The sequence below is a fragment of the Mangifera indica genome, unplaced genomic scaffold, assembly GCF_011075055.1.
Source record: "Mangifera indica cultivar Alphonso unplaced genomic scaffold, CATAS_Mindica_2.1 Un_0002, whole genome shotgun sequence".
Taxonomy (NCBI): domain Eukaryota; kingdom Viridiplantae; phylum Streptophyta; class Magnoliopsida; order Sapindales; family Anacardiaceae; genus Mangifera; species Mangifera indica.
In genome coordinates, this window is record NW_025401094.1 from 607,155 (window position 1) to 625,650 (window position 18,496).

The following is an 18,496-nucleotide window of genomic DNA, read 5'->3' on the forward strand; positions in this document are numbered from 1 at the left end:
TAGCAATGCAATAACCTTGGATGTTTATATAAGAATTCAGTTCAATTGAAATTATTTATACTATTTGAACAATATTATTAGCATGTAAAATACCTTTTTCTTTTATCAATGGCTTGATGCCCCCTTGCCATAATCACAATGTAGTTTATTTAGATTCATATCAGAAAATTGTAACAGAACATGCAGGGGAATACAGAGCATGGATTTGTAGCAGAAAAAGAGAAGCAGACAAGCTGAAGAGGTTTTTGATATCATTTGCAATTTATAGACTGTTGAATTTTGATTTATTAAATTTTTACTGGGAATAGCAACGATTAAAATCCTTACTGCAGGACTAATGATTATGCATTATCAATATCACAAATAGGTGGGCAAATTCAGTGTGGCAAGGTGGCATGCCGATGTATACTTACCAGAGGAGGCACATTTCATACGCTTGTTTATTCTGGGTACTGAATTCCCCCACTCTTGCTGATATAGCTCTAATGCGTATTTAATTTGTCATACTGATACAATTCTATTGTTTTTGTAATAGAAAATTGAGGTAAAAACAAACTTTAGAACAGGTATGTAACAAATTGCCATTTATGTTTTCTCATTAGTACATTATTTGTAAGCTCAAATGGCTTAAATGCTTGAATCTAGAAGAAATAAGCATGAATGAGAAGGAGAAAAGGCTGCTGCTTGCATCAACAGAGAAGACGGTGTTCCTAGCTTAACTGAGCTGAAACATGCTTTGTTTGAGCCGAGGATCTGGCAGATGCAATATTAGCAGCCTTAGGTTCAGCAACAGCTATGTCTTCCTCAAGGAACATCTACGATGATGATGACAATAAATTTGTCAGATCTCGTTTGAGAATTCATGATGATGCTACTGTCTTCGGATAGTGTGATAATTTTCCTTTCTATGGCATTAGTTTTGGCTTTATTCAAAAGTAGTATTTTGAGCAGGGGATGATACAAAAAGTGAACAAGCTATCCACATAAACCAGGATTAGTGTAGCAAAGGCCTTGAGTGTTTTAAATATTTAAACTATCTGAACAGTAATTGGATGTAAAATACTTTTTTCATTCTTCAGTAGCTTGATTCCTCCTTACCATAATCACAACATTCTTGATTTAGATTGATATCAGAAAATTGTAATGGAAAATCCAGGGGAAAACAGAGCATGGAATTGTAGCTTGAGATGAGCATGCAGAATATCAATCCCATTCACATGCCACCGAATATAAGGTTGGAGTGTTGCTTCTGAATCTTGGAGCCAGAGACAGTTCACGATGTTCAGACATTTTTGTATAATTTATTTGCAGATCCGGTAATTCAGATTGTCCCTCCTTTCTTTGTTCTTAAAATTATTATCTCTTTTTATATTTGTATCTTTAAAATTTTACCTTTACACCAATTTTTCTTTTGATAAAGGACATGATACGCCTTCCCTAGTTATTTCGGTTTATTCAATGGCCCTTGGCAAAATTAATTTCTGTTCTACAGGTTGACATGTCCTGCTATTGGTAGCATTGTTTATGTTTGGGCCATGTTTGTTCATTGCATTTTATCTATTTTCTTCTTTTTTTTCTAAATTTTTACTTGTGCTCTATTTTTTCTTTCATTTTTGTCTGTAATATTGTGTATTGTAATTTGAAAAACTTGTTGCAGGCACATGCTCTTAGAATTGCTCTGGAAACATAGAACTTACCTGTCAACGTCTATGTTGGAATGAGGTATTGGTACATATTTACAGAGGAGGGAGAGCAGCGGGTAGGTTTTAGTCTTCTCACCTTTTTGCCTCACATTGAACTGCCATGTGGTTTATGAGCTTGTATCCTTTTGTTTTGTTAAATGTGATTTCATGGATTAGTTTTTAAACTCTTTTGAAAATAATTGAAAAATAGAAAAAAGAAAGACAAAGCAAGAGATAGGTTGCCCTTTTTTTCTATTTGTAAGCTTCTTTCCGGTGTTCAATTGCATTATTTTAGGACAACATGTTTTAACTATTGCTTTATGATAAGAATGACCCCTTTCTATCTTAGAATTGTCAGTGTCCTGATAGTTCAAAATTTCGCTACATTTGGCAGATTAAGAGAGACAAAATTACAAGGCTTGTTGTGCAGCCACTTTATCTGCAGTTCTCTATCTCTACAATTGGGTTAAGCATCCTTGTTCTTGAGAAAATATTTAGGTGCTGCTTCCGTTTTAATATATTCTCGGATTTCTTGGCTGTGGTAAATCAATTTGTATATCATGAACCATTTCTGAGTGAGAATAATATGTCAGGGAAGATGCATACCTATCTAAGATGCCTGTTTCTATCTTAAGGTCCTGGTATCACCAAGAAGGTTACATCAGGTCTATGGCTGACTTGATTCAGAAAGAGTTGGGGAAATTCTTAAATCCTGAGGAGGTGAACTTACTTAGTAGACACTCCTTTTCTATATGGATCTTTTACAGAACAAAACCAGTATATGTAATAAAATTTGGCTTGCTTGGGTTGGGGTCATTTGATGTAATAAGCTCTATACAACTTTTTTGACTTCTGTATGTGAAACTACAGGTAATGATCTTCTTTAGTGCCCATGGAGTACCAGTTAGTTTTGTTGAGAATGCTGGCGATATTTACAGAGACCAGATGGAGGAGTGTATCTACCTAACCGTGCAGAACCTGAAAAGGCGAGGAGTTGCAATGATCATACTCTGGTATACCAGGTTTTACTTTAAAAGAAATCCAACTGTGTAAGTTTTAGCTTCCTACTTTTTTGTCTTCCCTAGATTGTGAGCACTCTTATCATTAGGTTGGGTACTAAAATGTTTGGTTGGTTATTCTTTGGTTTTTCATTCCTTTCCCCATCTTTTGTTTCGTTAGAGTCAAGTAGGGCCGATACAATGGCTGAAGCCCTACACTGATGAAGTTCTTGATGAGCTCAGCCAGAAAGGAGTTGAGTCTTCTGGCAGTTCCAATCAGGTGCATGACTAGTTACAAATTTAGCATTTTCATGTGTCGATTTGAGCACTAAAACGGCTATCTACAGAGTTAAATTAATTGTTGTATTTACAAATGCTGCCTTGTGAGTCAGCAGGTACAAACACTGGGAGAGATTGGTACGGAGTGACGGCGGTTGGCTCTTGAATCTGGCATTCAAAACTGGGGACATGTACCCGCCCTCAACTGCACACCTTCCTTCATCATTGTCTGGCAGATGCTGCACTAGAAGCGTTACCTTCAGCAATTGCTATATCTTCCTCGAGGAACAACTCCAATGAAGACAACAATGACTTTGTGAGATCTCATTTGAGAATTCATGACAATGCCACTGTCTTGAGATAGTGTGATAATTTGACCAATCATTTGTGTTGAGAATGCTGGTGATCCATGCAACGACCAGATGGAATGCAGAAATTGGAAAGCTGATGATTTGGCAACGATCACACTCTGGCATACCAGGTTTGATTGTGAAACCCAATTTCATATGTTTTAGCTTGCATCTTTCTTGTCCACCCTTAATTATGAGTACTGTCACAACTGCTTTCTACCGACTTTCTTGATCTCATACTTTTTTGTTCCTCTTCATTAGGTTGGGCACTATAATGTTTGGTTGCTTAATTCCTGCACTGATGAAGCTCTCCTTGGGCTAGGCCAAAATGGTGTCGTGAGTCTTCTGGCATTTTCAGTCTGGTACATGACTTGTTACAAAAATATCAATTTTGTGTGTCGATATGAGCACTAAAATGGTAATATACAGAGTTAAATTAATTGTAATATGTACAACTGCAGCTTTGTGAGTGAATGCATAGAAGCCCTTGAAGGGATTTACATGGAGCACAGGGAGTTAGCTCTTGAATGTGGCAATCAAAAGTGGGGATGTTTTCCTGCCCTCAACTGCATGTGTTCTGTCATCACAGATCTGGCAGATGCGATACTATAAGTATTGCCTTCAGCAACCGCTATATCTTCCTCAAGGAACATCTCCAGTGAAGACAACAGTGACTTTGTGAGGCATGCTATCAAAATGTTCTTCAGTTCTATCTTAGCATTCATTTTGTTGTTGTCGCCAAAATGATACTTGCATTCAAGAATAATGTTTTTTGAAAGCGATTAAGAGTAGTATCATACAAGATTTTCAAAAAATGTTGAAGAACAGCTGAGTTTCATATGAACTGATGATTTCAGCATATAAAGTTTCAAAGGTGGTAATGTAGCTTGATCAAAATAGCAACGGCACAGGACTTGACATAGAGATGGTCAAGCCCAAAGCCCATAGGGTAAGAGGTAAACAGCTCCATTAGATCTATTTCAAGCCATGCATACCTCAGAATTTGTGTCTGGTGTTGAGGTGTTAAGCTGTGAACAACAGGATTTTGGTGATATTGGTTTGTGTTACAATCCCAAGTGTAAAATATGGGACTCAAATCCCATATTTCTTTTAAATATTTTGTTTTGTTTATATATAAATGTTTTTGTCAAGGAAAAACAAAATATTTTTGTAAATATTTCTTTTAAATGAAAAGATTCATATAAATATTTTCATTTAAACAACATATTTATATAATTTTTCAAATAGTGTAGACTATCTATTTAAATTTACAAAGTTAAGATATAAACAAATTACTAAAAATTCTATTTTTTTTTTATAAAATGAAAGTAGTATATAAAATAAAATAGAACCAAATGCATATAAATTTTCTTTTGTTTTTAGTTAATTTACAAACTAATATAAAACTATCATGAAATAAACAATTTATAATACAAAATTGAATTGAATTCTAAAAAAAAAAAACTTTAATCCTTAAATCATAAAACACCCGTATATCAACAACACAGCTTCACTATTTTAGTCTCCTTCTTAACAATTCTTCTCCTCCTAAAATCAATACTCAAACCTTCCTCTTTGTTTTGAAAGAAAAGAAAATCCTCACTCTCCCTTTATTAATATTGATTTTTTTTTTTTAAAGGTAAGTCTTAAAATAAATATACATTTATCACAAATAAAATATCTCCTCTCTTTATGAAAAATTTGACTATTATTTTGCTTTTACCTAATAAAATATTTTTAAAATTTAAACTTACCTTATCCCCTAAAATTTAAGTCTTATCCTATTTAAATAATAATAATAATAATAATTAAAAAGTGAATATTACATTTAAAATGTTACTTTTGCACCAATTTTGTTTTTGATAAAGGACATCATACGCCTTTCCGGGTTATTTCAGTTTATTCAATGGCCCTTGGCAAAATTAATTTCTGTTCTACAGGTTGGGATGTCCTGCTATTTGTAGCATTGTTTATGTTTGGGCAATGTTTGTTCATGGCATTTTATCTATTTTCTTCTTCTTTTTCTAAATTTTTACTTAGAAAATCTGTGCCCTATTTTTTTTTCATTTTTGTCCTTCAGTTTTGTCTGTGATATTGTGTATTGTAATTTGAAAAACTTGTTGCAGGCACATGCTCTTAGAATTGCTCTGTAAGCAAACAACTTACCTGTCAACGTCTATGTTGGAATGAGGCAATGGTACCCATTTACAGAGGAGGGAGAGCAGCGGGTAGGTTTTAGTCTTCCCAGCTTTTTGCCTCACATTGAACTGCCATGTGGTTTATGAGGTTGTATCCTTCTGTTTTGTTAAATGTGATTTCATGGATTAGTTTTTAAACTCTTCCGAAAATAATTGAAAAATAGAATAAAGAAAGACAAAGCATGAGATAGGTTGCCCTTTTTTTCTATTTTTAAGTTTCTTTCCAGTGTTCAATTGCATTATTTCAGGACATTAAGTTTTTACTACTGCCTTATGTTAAGAATGACCCCTTTCTATCTTAAAGTTGCTAGTGTCCTCATAGTTCAAAATTGACAGATTAAGAGAGACAAAATTACGAGGCTCGTTATGCCGCCACTTTATCTGCAGTTCTCTATCTCTACAACCGGGTTAAGCATCCGTGTTTTTGGGAAAATATTTAGGTGCTGCTTCTGTTTTAGAATGTTCTCCAATTTCTTGCCTGTGGTAAATCAATTTGTATATCATATACCATTTCTGACTGAGAATACTCTGTCAGGGAATATGCATACCTATCATGGATGCCTGTTTCTATCACATGGTCCAGGTATCACCGAGAAGGTTACATCAAGTCTATGGCAGACAATTTCAGAAAGAGTTGGGGAAATTATTAAAGCCTGAGGAGGTGCATTTTCTTTGCGGAAACTCTTTTTCTATATGGTTCTTTTGCAAAACAAAGCCAGTATATGTATTAAAATTTGACTTGCTTGGGTTGTGGTCATTTGATGGGATAAGCTCTCTACGACTTTTCTAAGTTCTATATGTGGAACTACAGGTCATGATATTCTTTAGTGCCCATGGAGTACCGGTCAGTTATCTTAAGAATGCTAGTGATCCATACAGAGACTAGATGGAGGAGTGAATCTACCTACCATGCAGAACCTGAAAAACCGAGGAGTTGGCATTGATCATACTCTGGCATATCAGGTTTTACTTTAAAAAAAACCCAATTGCGTAAGTTTTGGCTTCCATCTTTCTTGTCTGCCCTAAATTATGCGCATTGTCATAGCTGTTGTATACCGACTTTATTGATCTCTAATTTTTACTCTTATCATTCGGTTAAGCACTATAATGTTTTGTTGGTTAATTATTAGGAATTTTCATTTCTTTTCCCTTGTTTTGTTTTCTTAGGGTTGAGTGGGGCTGGTACAATGGTTGAAGCCCTACACTGGTGAAGTTCTTGATGAGGTCGGCCATAAAGGAGTTATGTGTCTTCTGGCAGTTCCAGTCAGGTACATGACTAGTTACAAAAATAGCAATTTCGTGTGTCAATATGAGCACTAAAACGGCTATCTACAGTGTTAAATTAATTGTTGTATTTACAACTGCAGTTTTGTGAGTGAGCACATACAAACATTTGAAGAGATTGACATGGAGTGCTGGGAGTTGGCTCTTGAATCTGGCATTCAAAGCTGGGGACGTGCACCCGCCCTCAGCTGCTGATCTTCGTTCACAATGGATCTGGCAGATGCTGCACTAGAAGCCTTAGCTTCAGCAACCGCTATATCTTATTCAAGGAGCATCTCCAATGAAGATGACAGTGACTTTGTGAGATACGCTATCAAAATGCTGCACTAGAAGCATTACCCTAGCATTCGTTTTGCTTCTGTAAGCTAAAATGATACTTGCATTCAAGATTAATCTCCTTTAAAGGCAATCTCTGGTAGTATGAAATCAGATTTGAAAAAACTCCGAAAAACAGCCTTGTAGATAACTGAAACTAAACCCTTGACGGGATTAATGAAATCATTTTTTAGTATTGAATTTTGTTAGTATTATTCTAAATAAATTTTAAAAATTTTTACATGCCTCGTAGATATAGCTCTCCCTCTCTCCTTATCCTGCATGTACAAATTCTCTTTGGTTACACAATGAATGCCAAAAGAAATAATCTTTAACTATTAGCTCTCATGCTCTGTATTCCGAGAGAAGAAATTTTAACTACAGAAGTACATCCATCCATTAATCACCCCATCTATGGTTAACGCTTATTTTTCAGCTATCGGCCTGGATGGTAATGTCCCATTTGCCTAATGTAGTTGAACAAGACTGTAGCGCAATCTGTTGTTGAGTCGTTAATTGCATCGGCACAATGGCAAGCATATTCTTTAAAAGCCTTACAACAGCTAGCGGCTGCAAAATTTGGTCCTTTGCATTGGCTTGTGAGGATGGTGAAATCCAGAGACTTTAAGTCCACAGTGCAATCTGCACATTAATTGTACAACATAACATCAGCATAATATTTCTGAATGCACATGCAGCACATTCACATTCAACTACTAAACATACCATTCTTAGCTTGACCAAGGTTTCCGCCAAAGACATCACCTGTATAATTATCAAAGACAGCAACAGATTCAATCACCTCCACATAAAATCACCCAAAAACAAATTAATGTAAACTCAAATGCTAGGCCTTGATGTATTGCCTGCACTGAAAGCTGAAGAAGACAAACCCACAAACAGAAATACAAAGAGAATTGAGCACGTGCTTCCACTCAACCCCAACTCCATCATGAGTAGTGAAATAAATTTTTGTTGTTTATTATGTATGAGTTTATTTATATTTGAGTCTTACTTGTATTACGAGCAAGTGATAACATATTTATATAAGGAAAATTAATTTTTCTATTGAATTTACATTCCATATATAGGCATAGAACAAACTATTCATTTAATTTACAACTGACAATTTCCTAATTTGTCAAGCTCTAATAAGAATAAATCCTGTCTGGAGGATGGCTTACGCTAACACTCTCCCTCAAATTGGTTCATAGATACCCATAATTCCCAACTTGTCAAGTGAGCTATGAAAGATCTTACTAGAACAGCCTTTGTAAGTAGATCAACCAGTTGATCTTCAGATTTAACAAAAGGAAGCCGCAATATTTTTGTTTCAGGATTTTGCTTGATGAAATGTTAATCCACTTCAATGTGCTTAGCACGATCATGCTGGATTGGATGATGTGAGATTTCAATGGATACCTGGTTTCCGTTAGTTTCCCTTTGACTGGATTAGAATAAATTTTAGGGTTAAATAAATGCAACATTTATTTTTGGTAATATTGATTAAAATTTCTTCTCTGGAGAGCATTGTTAGTAATACACTTCTACTGGAAAAGAGGCTCGTTTTGCTGCCGCTTTTTCCACAATTCTCTATCTCTACAACTAGATCAATGGCTTGATGCTCTCTCGCCATAATCACAACATAGTTTGTTTAGATTTGTTAGAACTAATTAGGATTTGTTAAGAATATTCTTTTAGATTATTCAGATTACCAAGTAACCAAACAGAACAATCCAGAATACGAAATCAACAAGAACAGGAACAAAGAACACAAGAAATACTTGGTTCGGGTTTCGATTTGAAACCCTACATCCAAGGCAGAGACAAGTCTCTAGTCGAATCCACTATAGAACACAAGCGATTACAGCTTACAGAATACCCTCCGATGAACCTCTCACGATATCAATACACCGCAAGATAATGCCTCCTAACAAGCCTTCTACCAGACTCAAGACAAATACACAATCAGAGAAAACAAGGAGATTTCTCCTTCGGCTCAACTAAATCAGAGAACCAGAACAGCAAACCCTAATCGCAAACCAGAGCAGAGCAAACCAGGGAGCCGACTAACATCAATCAAATGAGCGCTCACCTTAATATAGTTAGGGTTACATTTCAGTATAAGACCATACTGCCCTCAATGTACAAAATGACATTAATAACCCTAATAAGTCCTATAATGACCAAACTCTCCTTAATACGTTTTTAAGCCATATTCCACATAACTCCACCTTGGCTTAAATTTGGAGATGAAATGCATTCCACTAGAAAACCTTCTCTGCAGTTTTATTTCTGTCATAGCTTTTGACAGATATTTAGAGAGTTCAAGGCTTCCTTGAACTTGCTCACAGGAACTGCTTTAGTCAAAATATCTGCTGGATTCACACTAGTCATGATTTTCTCAATCAATATTTGCTTGCTGGACAGCACATCTCTGATGAAATGAAGTCTCACATCAATATGCTTAGTCCTCTCATGATATGCACTGTTTTTAGAAAGATGAATGGCACTCTGTGAATCACTGTAAATCACAGGAATATCTGAACTCAAACCCAGTTCAGATGTGATTCCCTTCAGCCACATAGCCTCCTTCACAGCTTCTGTCAAGGCAATATACTCTGCTTCAGTGGTGGATAAAGCCACAATAGACTGCAAATTGCATTTCCAGCTCACAATATTTCCACCATAGGTGAAAATATAGCCAGTTAAAGATCTTCTTTTATCCAAATCAGCTGCAAAATCTGAATCACAAAATCCTTTTACAAGTAAACTGTTAGTAGGATCAGATGTGAACAATAACCCAAGGTCTGCAGTACCTTTGAGATATTTCATTAACCATTTTACAGCATACCAATGATCTTTGCAAGGATTGCTCATGAATCTACTTACTAAGCTAATAGCATAGGCAATATCAGGTCTTGAACCAATCATTGCATACATCAAGCTACCTACTGCATTTGAATAGGGTATTTTATTCATGAATTCAGATTCAATAGTAGATAGGCTGACAGTAGATTTTAATCTAAAATGAGCACCCATAGGAATACTAACAGGCTTAGATTCAGACATATTATATATGCTTAAGATCCTTTTAATGTATCCTATTTGTGATAAAAATAAAGATCTTTTTGTTCTATCTCTTTCAATATCCATACCTAATATTCTTTTTGCTGACCCTAAGTCTTTCATAACAAATTCACTTTTCAGCATTTGTTTCAAGGTTATCAAAGCAGACATATCTTTGGAAGCTAGAAGCATATCATCAACATATAAAAGCAAGTAAACATAGCATCCAGCATCAGACTTTAAATAATACACACAATGGTCATAATTGCATCTTAAAAAACCAATAGACAGAACAAACTCATCAAACCTCTTGTACCATTGTCTAGGAGACTGCTTTAGCCCATACAGAGATTTGTGAAGCAGGCAGACTTTGTTTTCAGCTCCAGGTTTTACAAAGCCTTCAGGTTGCTCCATCAGAATTTGTTCTTCCAAATTTCCATGCAGGAATGCTGTTGTAACATCCATCTGTTCCAGTTCCATATCAAATAACACAACAGCAGATAATATGAGTCTTATAGAGGTATGCTTCACAACAGGGGAAAATACTTCATGGTAGTCTATCCCTTCTCTTTGTGAGAAGCCTTTTGCCACTACCCTTGCTTTAAATCTTGGCTGTTCTACTCCTGGAATACCTGGCTTCCTTTTAAAGACCCACTTACATCCAATTACCTTTTTCTTCAGAGGTCTATCAACCAGAGTCCAGGTGTTATTCCTTTTCAGAGATTCTATCTCACTTTCCATTGCTCTTAACCAATCTGAGCTATATTTACTTTCACAGGCTTGGGTGTAATTCAAGGGTTCACTCATCTCAATCAAGTCTCCAATTTGAAAAGCATAAGAGATGAGATCAGCATGAGCATATCTAGAGGGTGGTCTTATTTCTCTTCTTGGCCTATCTCTAGCTAATTTATAGTTAGAGAGATTTTGTTCTCCTGGGCTATGAGGACACTGAACTTGACTTTGAGGTGAGAGTTGCTGATTCAAGTCTGAGATTTCGTACTTTGAAGTACGAATTGAATCCAAACCCAAATCAGGTCCCTCACCAGACTCTATAGACTGAGATGCAGACTCTATAGCACTATGATGTCTAGACACAGGTGTCTCCACCTCAAACTGAACCTGCCCAGTTTTCCTTTCTGAAGAGAAAAGATCTTTGTAGAATTTTAATTCATTAAAAGTAACATTTCTACTCACAACACACTTATGTTCTTCTAACAGCCATAGTTTATAGCCCTTAGTGCCTGTGGGATAGCCTAGAAAGACAGCTTTTAAAGCTCTTGGGTTCAGCTTACCTTGACTAACATGCACATAGGCAAGGCATCCAAAAGGTTTCAAGTGATGTAAGGAAGGTGGTCTTTTTGACCACATTTCAATTGGAGTCTTAAACCCAACTGCTGATGATGGTGACCTATTTATTAGATAGCAGACAGTTGCCACAGCTTCAGCCCAAAATTTCTTGTCTAATCCAGAATCAGCTAGAATGCACCTAACCTTATTTAGGATAGTCCTATTCATTCTCTCAGCCAGGCCATTTTGCTGTGGTGTTTCACTACATGTTCTGTGCCTAAGAATTCCATGTTTCTTACAAAAATCATAAAAAAGTTTGTTGCAATATTCAAGGCCATTGTCAGTTCTAAGCACTTTAATTTTCTTGTTAGTTTGATTTTCAACTAGATTTTTCCAGTCTTTAAAGCACTCAAAAGCCTCATCCTTTTGTTTTAGGAAATAAACCCATACTCTCCTAGAGTAATCATCAATGAGTGTCATAAAGTAGTGTGCATGAGATAATGAATCAGGAACATGAGGAGAACCCCACAAATCAGAATGCACATACTCAAGTATATCATTTGATCTACATGTGGCAGTAGAAAACTTTAACTTATGAGATTTACCAAGCACACAGTTTTCACAGAACTTCAAATCAGAAAGCTTATTTTGATCAATAAGTTTTTGTTTACACAATTCATTTAAGCCTGCCATACTAATATGCCCAAGTCTTTTATGCCACAAGATTGTTTCATCAAAATTATCATGAGCAGAATGCATATTATCAGACACCACACTACCATCTAATATATATAACCCATTTGATAATTTTCCTTTCATTACAACTAAGGAACCTTTCATGATTTTTAAAACTCCTTTTTCAGATTTATATGAAAAACCATTCAAATCAAGTGAACCAAGAGAAATCAGATTTCTTCTTAACTTAGGCACTAGCCTGACATTTTCAAGAGTTTTTATAGAACCATCAAACATTTGGAATTTGACATTACCAATAGCAGTCACATCACAGGAGTCATCATTCCCCATCAAAACTTTCCCACCATTTATGTATTTTAAATCAGTAAGCCATTCTTTCTTAGGAGTCATATGAAAAGTACAACCTGAGTCCATTACCCACTCTTCATCTAACCCTATTTCAGAAAGAACTAACACTTCTGCACTTTCATACCCCTCAAGAAAATTTGCTAGTTCTAGATTTTCAGTTTTATTAGAAAGGACCTTCTTTTTCTCTGGACAATTTCTTTTGAAGTGACCCTCCTTATGACATAACCAGCAAGTTTTCTTAAATCTAGATTTTGACCTAGATGTCTTCTTGTTAATAGCATTATTCCTCTTTTCTTGTCTGCCCCTAATCTGAAGACCCTCCTCAATGGATTTCCTCTCAAATTTTATTTCTAAGTCTTTAGACCTTAGGGCTCCTAGGACTTCATCCAATGACAAGGAATCCCTCCCATATTTAATAGCAGCCTTAACATCCCTAAAAGATTCAGGTAAAGCATTCAAAATTATTATTGCCTGATTTTCATCTGATATTTTTTCATCAATACTGTTCAGATCAATAACAATTCTGTGAAACTCATCAAGATTATCATCTAAAGACTTAGAGGGGTCCATTTTAAAACCAAACAACTGTTCTTTCAAATATATTTTGTTTATCAATGATTTAGTCATATATAGGGATTCAAGTTTTAACCATATTTTTGCAGCAGTATCAGCATCATCAATTTTCCGCAACACATTATCAGACAGATGCAAAATTAATAGACTATAGGCTGTTTCCATTACCTCAGCTATTTCAACATCAGTCATACCTTCCGGGAACTCAGATGGTTTTCCCAATGCCTTCGCACATTTCTGATGCACCAGTACCGCATACATCTTCTTTTTCCACATGTTGAAATCGCCTTTGCCATCAAATTTATCGACATTGATTCTGGTTGAACCCATTCTTCCTGTCTAACAATTTACTTTACAATCTTTAGGCAAGAAGCAAGATTAGTAATATCAGAAAGATTATATTAAAGCAAAAATTCAAAGATATCACCAGAAATCGATCACCAGAACATTCACAACATAAAACCCTAACTGGCTCTGATACCACTTGTTAGAACTAATTAGGATTTGTTAAGAATATTCTTTTAGATTATTCAGATTACCAAGTAACCAAACAGAACAATCCAGAATACGAAATCAACAAGAACAGGAACAAAGAACACAAGAAATACTTGGTTCGGGTTTCGATTTGAAACCCTACATCCAAGGCAGAGACAAGTCTCTAGTCGAATCCACTATAGAACACAAGCGATTACAGCTTACAGAATACCCTCCGATGAACCTCTCACGATATCAATACACCGCAAGATAATGCCTCCTAACAAGCCTTCTACCAGACTCAAGACAAATACACAATCAGAGAAAACAAGGAGATTTCTCCTTCGGCTCAACTAAATCAGAGAACCAGAACAGCAAACCCTAATCGCAAACCAGAGCAGAGCAAACCAGGGAGCCGACTAACATCAATCAAATGAGCGCTCACCTTAATATAGTTAGGGTTACATTTCAGTATAAGACCATACTGCCCTCAATGTACAAAATGACATTAATAACCCTAATAAGTCCTATAATGACCAAACTCTCCTTAATACGTTTTTAAGCCATATTCCACAAGATTCATATCAGAAAATTGTAATGGAAAATACAGGGGAAAACAGAGCTTGGATTTGTAGCAGAAAAAGAAAAACAGACAAGCTAAAGAGGTTTTAGATATCATTTGCAATTTATGGTCTGACGAATTCTGATTCACTGAATTTTTCTAGAAATAGCAATGATTAAAATCCTTGCTGCACTACCAATGATTATGCATTATCAATATCACAAATAAGTGGGCACTTTCAGTGTGGCAATGTGGCATGCGGATGAACACTGACCAGAGGAGAGACATGTCATATGCTCGTTTATTTTTGCTTCCATCTTTCTTGTCTATCCTAAATTATGAGCAATATCATAGTTATTGTGTACCGACTCTCTTGATCTCTAATTTCTTACCCTTGTCATTGGGTTATTCAAATGATCACTTAGACTCATGAGAAAGAGTCCGCTTTTCTGAAATTTTGACAACCGACTTATGTTCCTGTTTTCGTGAGTTTCTGCAAGCCACAAAAAGCTGATTTCAATACAAACTTCAAGCAGCGATATCAAACCTGAGGATGATAGATGAGATAATTAGAGTAGCTGATACAAGCGATGATTGAGAATCTTCTGAATTTTGGTCTTGAAATATTATTATGAATTTTGATTATTGTTGTCGGGTGTCTATAAGAATTATGTGGCTAATTTCTATAATTTTCGGGATTAAGAGGGATCCTTCAATCCACTTGAACTTGTAGTTTTTATATTCTTATTAATGAATTTCATTGATGTTTCATATAATGGATGAGAACATTATGTCTTATGTCTAGTCAAAGGCCTGACTTTATGCATGTTAGTAGGTTCACGTAGACTATCAAGAGGTAGATGCTAGACTGGTTCATACATTTATTAAACCTAGATACTGAATTCTAGAGATAGATTATGTCCTTGTGGAGTCATTGGTGTCACAAAGTTAAAAAGGTGCGTATTAACCAAGTGCTATGAGAGCAGCTGCCCATTTAATGCTTGCATGCTTAGTTAACTTGAAAAGCGGAACTATGTAACATAGGATTGCCAACCATCAACACATTATGAATTAGAGAGAGTATACTCAATCAACTACAAGTTGGGATTGTCAGTGAAATATTAACCCCTTAGATATTGTTGATCTAAACACTATCTGAGTTGCATTTGTTTAGCAGCTAAATAGTAGTAGTGGTATTTTAATCTCATTAGTTAATACACTCTTAATATAGGTCGCATTCCCTAGCTAACATAGATTGCGAAATAAACTTAAAAATTACTTTGACATCTCGTGCACTTGCGAGCAAAATGCAAAATAAACTAGACAAAAAGTGATTGTATCCCAGATGCTAACTGGGAGCCATACTCTTCAGGAGCAAAGTGTAGGCGAAGATCATCATACATAAAAGGAAAAAAAAAAAAAAAGTAAATCTAGGAAAAGTGAACAACATTCCAAGTAGTTGCCTTTTCTTCTTATGAAACACAAACGCAGGAATGAAATTTAGCAGAAATCAGAGTGGAAATTAACTGAAACTAAACCCTTCATGGATTTTGTTAGTATATTTCTAAATAAATTTTGAAAATTTGTACAGCCTTGTATATATAGCTCTTCCTTTCTCCATATCAATTAGGTGATTTGAAAAAAAAAAAAAAAAAGATCTCCACATGAGTTGTTAATACTTCAAACAATATATAAGAAAAGAATATAAAGCTTGAGTTGAGAGCCAAAGCTGCTGGAATTAGAGCAAACAATGAAAGGAAAAAATAATAATGGAAGCAAAGAAGCCTTGAGTCCCAAGGCAAAGTCCATATGAAATTTTTTCTACTTTAGTGCCTTTCTGTTTTGTCCTTCAATTGTTTGATGCTGTAATTCTTCTCCTTTGTGTTAGAACAGATTCTTAATTTTCTTATGAGGAAAAGAATATCTTTTTAAATATTATATCAAACACATTTTCAAATATTAAGATACAACAACTGAACAATCTGAATTGTATTTACATTTTAATAAGTTTTTTTAAGTGACAAACAAGAATATGCTAACTCATTTTAAGGTAGAAATAATAAAAGAATCTGCATACATAAATTCTTTATAAAAGAAAAGAATATGTAGCAAGTAGCCTTGAGTAGAGAGAAAAGGCAAAGATGGAACCAAAGAATGACTTGCAAGGTTCATGGAATCAAAGAAGCCTTGAGGGGCAGGCAAAGTATATATGAAATCCAAAATACCAAAAAGGAACTTGGGAAATTGTTGAAAAGTGCTCTGTTTTCCTCTGTTTTGTTGAATAGTTGAGAAGATTCTTTAACAACTTGGAAAAGAATGGAACCATTATAAGATAAGATCTTTTCTAAATTCTATCCATCATTATTCATCCTCAATCTCTCAATAATCAGAAAAACTCAGAAATTTACATCATGGAAATTGTCACTGCACCTGTGAGTTCCATTTCTGAGATTATTTTCAACCGTTTGTTTGATGCAGCAGGCGGTTGGATTGGTTACCTGCTTAACTACAATGACAACATCGAGGCATTAAGAAAGCAAGCTCAGAAACTCAAGGCTACTAGAGACAGCATCCAAGTGAGAATTGATGCTGCTGAAAGAAACAGAGAAAATATCTTACCTGATGTCCAAAATTGGATATCAGAAGTTGGTAAAGTCAACGAAGAAGCTGAAAAGTTTTTAGATGATGAAGGCAATGCAAACAAGATGTGCTTCAGAGGGTGGTGCGTCAATCTCAGATTGCGTTACCGGTTCAGCAAGGTGGCAAAACAGAAGATAGCAGTGATCACTCAGCTCCAAGAAGATGGAAAATTCCAAACTCTATCTAAGCCTGCTCCTCCTCCTTCAGGAATTATCTCTCCAACTGTGGGATTTTCCAGAATTTTAGAATCCAGAGAATCAATCAAGAATGAAATTATGGAGGCCTTGAAAGATGACAGGGTCAGCATAATTGGAATATGTGGGATGGTGGGTGTGGGGAAGACCACACTAGTGAAACAAGTTGGCAAACAAGCTAAAGAAGAGAAGTTGTATGATTCAGTAGTTCTGGTGGTTGTGTCTCAAAGCCCAAATATCATGAATATTCAAGCCGAAACTGCTGAAATGCTAGGTCTGACTTCACTCTCGGTTAACTCTAAATCAGCAAGAGCAAGTTCCCTGTGGGAGCGAATTAAGGAGGAACGAATCCTCATAATATTGGATGATATTTGGAAAAAAAATTCAATTAGAGGAGATTGGCATTCCTTTTGGGAAAGACCATGGAGGTTGTAAGATCGTGCTTACCACTCGAAGGAAAAATGTATGCGATCAAATGGGCTGTGACAAGACATTTACTATTGGAACTTTGACGAAACAGGAGTCATGGGCGCTATTCAAGGAGCATGTTGGAATGAATGTTGAAAATTCTATTATAAGCTCAATCGCAAGAGAAATAACCACTGAATGTGATGGTCTACCGATTGCAATTGTGACTGTAGCCAGGGCACTGAAGAACAGGGGCATGTATGAGTGGCGTGATGCTTTACAACAACTTAAAAGGTCTACATCAACAAATATTGAAGGAATGCATGAAAATGTAATTTCATCCTTGGAGTTGAGTTACAATTTTCTTGAAAGTGAGGCAAAATCTGTCTTCTTATTTTGCTCTGTATTTCCTGAAGATTTCGTAATTCCTGTTGAAGTCTTAGTGAGATACGGAACAGGATTGAGATGGTTCAAAGACTTGGGGACAATTGAAGATATTAGAGTCAGAACACATGCTATTGTAAGTAACCTTATCTCTTCTTTTTTATTGATTGGGGAAGAATTTGGGGAAGAATATGGTGAGAAATCTATCAAAATGCATGTAGTTCGTGATGTTCCACATATCATAGCACCCAAACACAACCATACATTCTTAGTAAAAGCTGGTATTAATTTGAAAGAGTGGCCAGAAAGAGATATATTTGAAGACCTCATGTGTATCTCATTGATGTTTAATGATATTAAAGAGGTACCAGATGTGATAGAATGCCCAAAGTTACAGTCGTTACTGCTGCAACAAAATTCTGAATTGGTTGTTCCTAATAATTTCTTTCAAGGCATGAAAAATCTTGGAGTTCTAGATTTAAGTGAAACTCAATTATCACCATTGCTTGAGTCGCTTTCCTTTCTTGTAAACCTTAGAACTTTGTATTTAATGGTTGCAAATTGGGTGACTTATCTATAATTGGAGATCTAAGCAAACTAGAAATTCTTAGCCTTCGTGTATCTAATGTTAGGGAGATTCCTATATCGTTTAACCGATTAACTCATCTGAGACTATTAGATTTGAACTATTGTAATGAGTTGACACGAATACCACCTGGTGAAGTAATTTATTGTTAATTGCAAACAATTGTAAA

The 18,496-nt window shown here is 35.6% G+C and overlaps 3 protein-coding genes and 2 pseudogenes across 3 annotated transcripts; 4 read left to right on the top strand and 1 right to left on the bottom strand.

Moving 5' to 3' along the window:
* Positions 1-795: 795 nt before the first annotated feature.
* LOC123205221 lies at positions 796-4,316 on the top strand (annotated as a pseudogene).
* Positions 4,317-5,480: 1,164 nt separating this feature from the next.
* Positions 5,481-7,194, top strand: LOC123205183 (annotated as a pseudogene).
* A 348-nt stretch (positions 7,195-7,542) lies between these two features.
* LOC123205222 (GPI-anchored protein LLG1-like) lies at positions 7,543-8,057 on the bottom strand. Its single transcript, XM_044622147.1, has 3 exons — positions 7,973-8,057; positions 7,833-7,871; positions 7,543-7,748 (listed from the first exon to the last, which is right to left on the bottom strand). The coding sequence occupies exons 1-3, from the start codon at positions 8,055-8,057 to the stop codon at positions 7,543-7,545; spliced, it is 330 nt and encodes a 109-aa protein (XP_044478082.1).
* An 8,469-nt stretch (positions 8,058-16,526) lies between these two features.
* Positions 16,527-17,858, top strand: LOC123205182 (putative disease resistance protein At4g10780). The gene is made up of 2 exons (XM_044622088.1): positions 16,527-17,688; positions 17,774-17,858. Exon 1 carries the CDS (start codon positions 16,527-16,529, stop codon positions 17,382-17,384), a length of 858 nt encoding a protein of 285 aa, XP_044478023.1. The 3' UTR covers positions 17,385-17,688; positions 17,774-17,858.
* On the top strand, positions 17,425-18,321 carry LOC123205223 (disease resistance protein RPS5-like). Its single transcript, XM_044622149.1, has one exon. It carries the CDS (start codon positions 17,425-17,427, stop codon positions 18,319-18,321), a length of 897 nt encoding a protein of 298 aa, XP_044478084.1.
* Positions 18,322-18,496: the final 175 nt, after the last annotated feature.

Coding starts and splice junctions, on each gene's coding strand:
- LOC123205222 (XM_044622147.1), bottom strand. CDS start 8,057: ATGGAGTTGGGGTTGAGTGGAAGCACGTGCTCAATTCTCTTTGTATTT. Junction 7,872..7,972: donor TTCTTCAGCTTTCAGTGCAG/GCAATACATCAA, acceptor ATAATTATACAG/GTGATGTCTTTGGCGGAAAC. Junction 7,749..7,832: donor CCTTGGTCAAGCTAAGAATG/GTATGTTTAGTA, acceptor ATTAATGTGCAG/ATTGCACTGTGGACTTAAAG.
- LOC123205182 (XM_044622088.1), top strand. CDS start 16,527: ATGGAAATTGTCACTGCACCTGTGAGTTCCATTTCTGAGATTATTTTC.
- LOC123205223 (XM_044622149.1), top strand. CDS start 17,425: ATGGGCTGTGACAAGACATTTACTATTGGAACTTTGACGAAACAGGAG.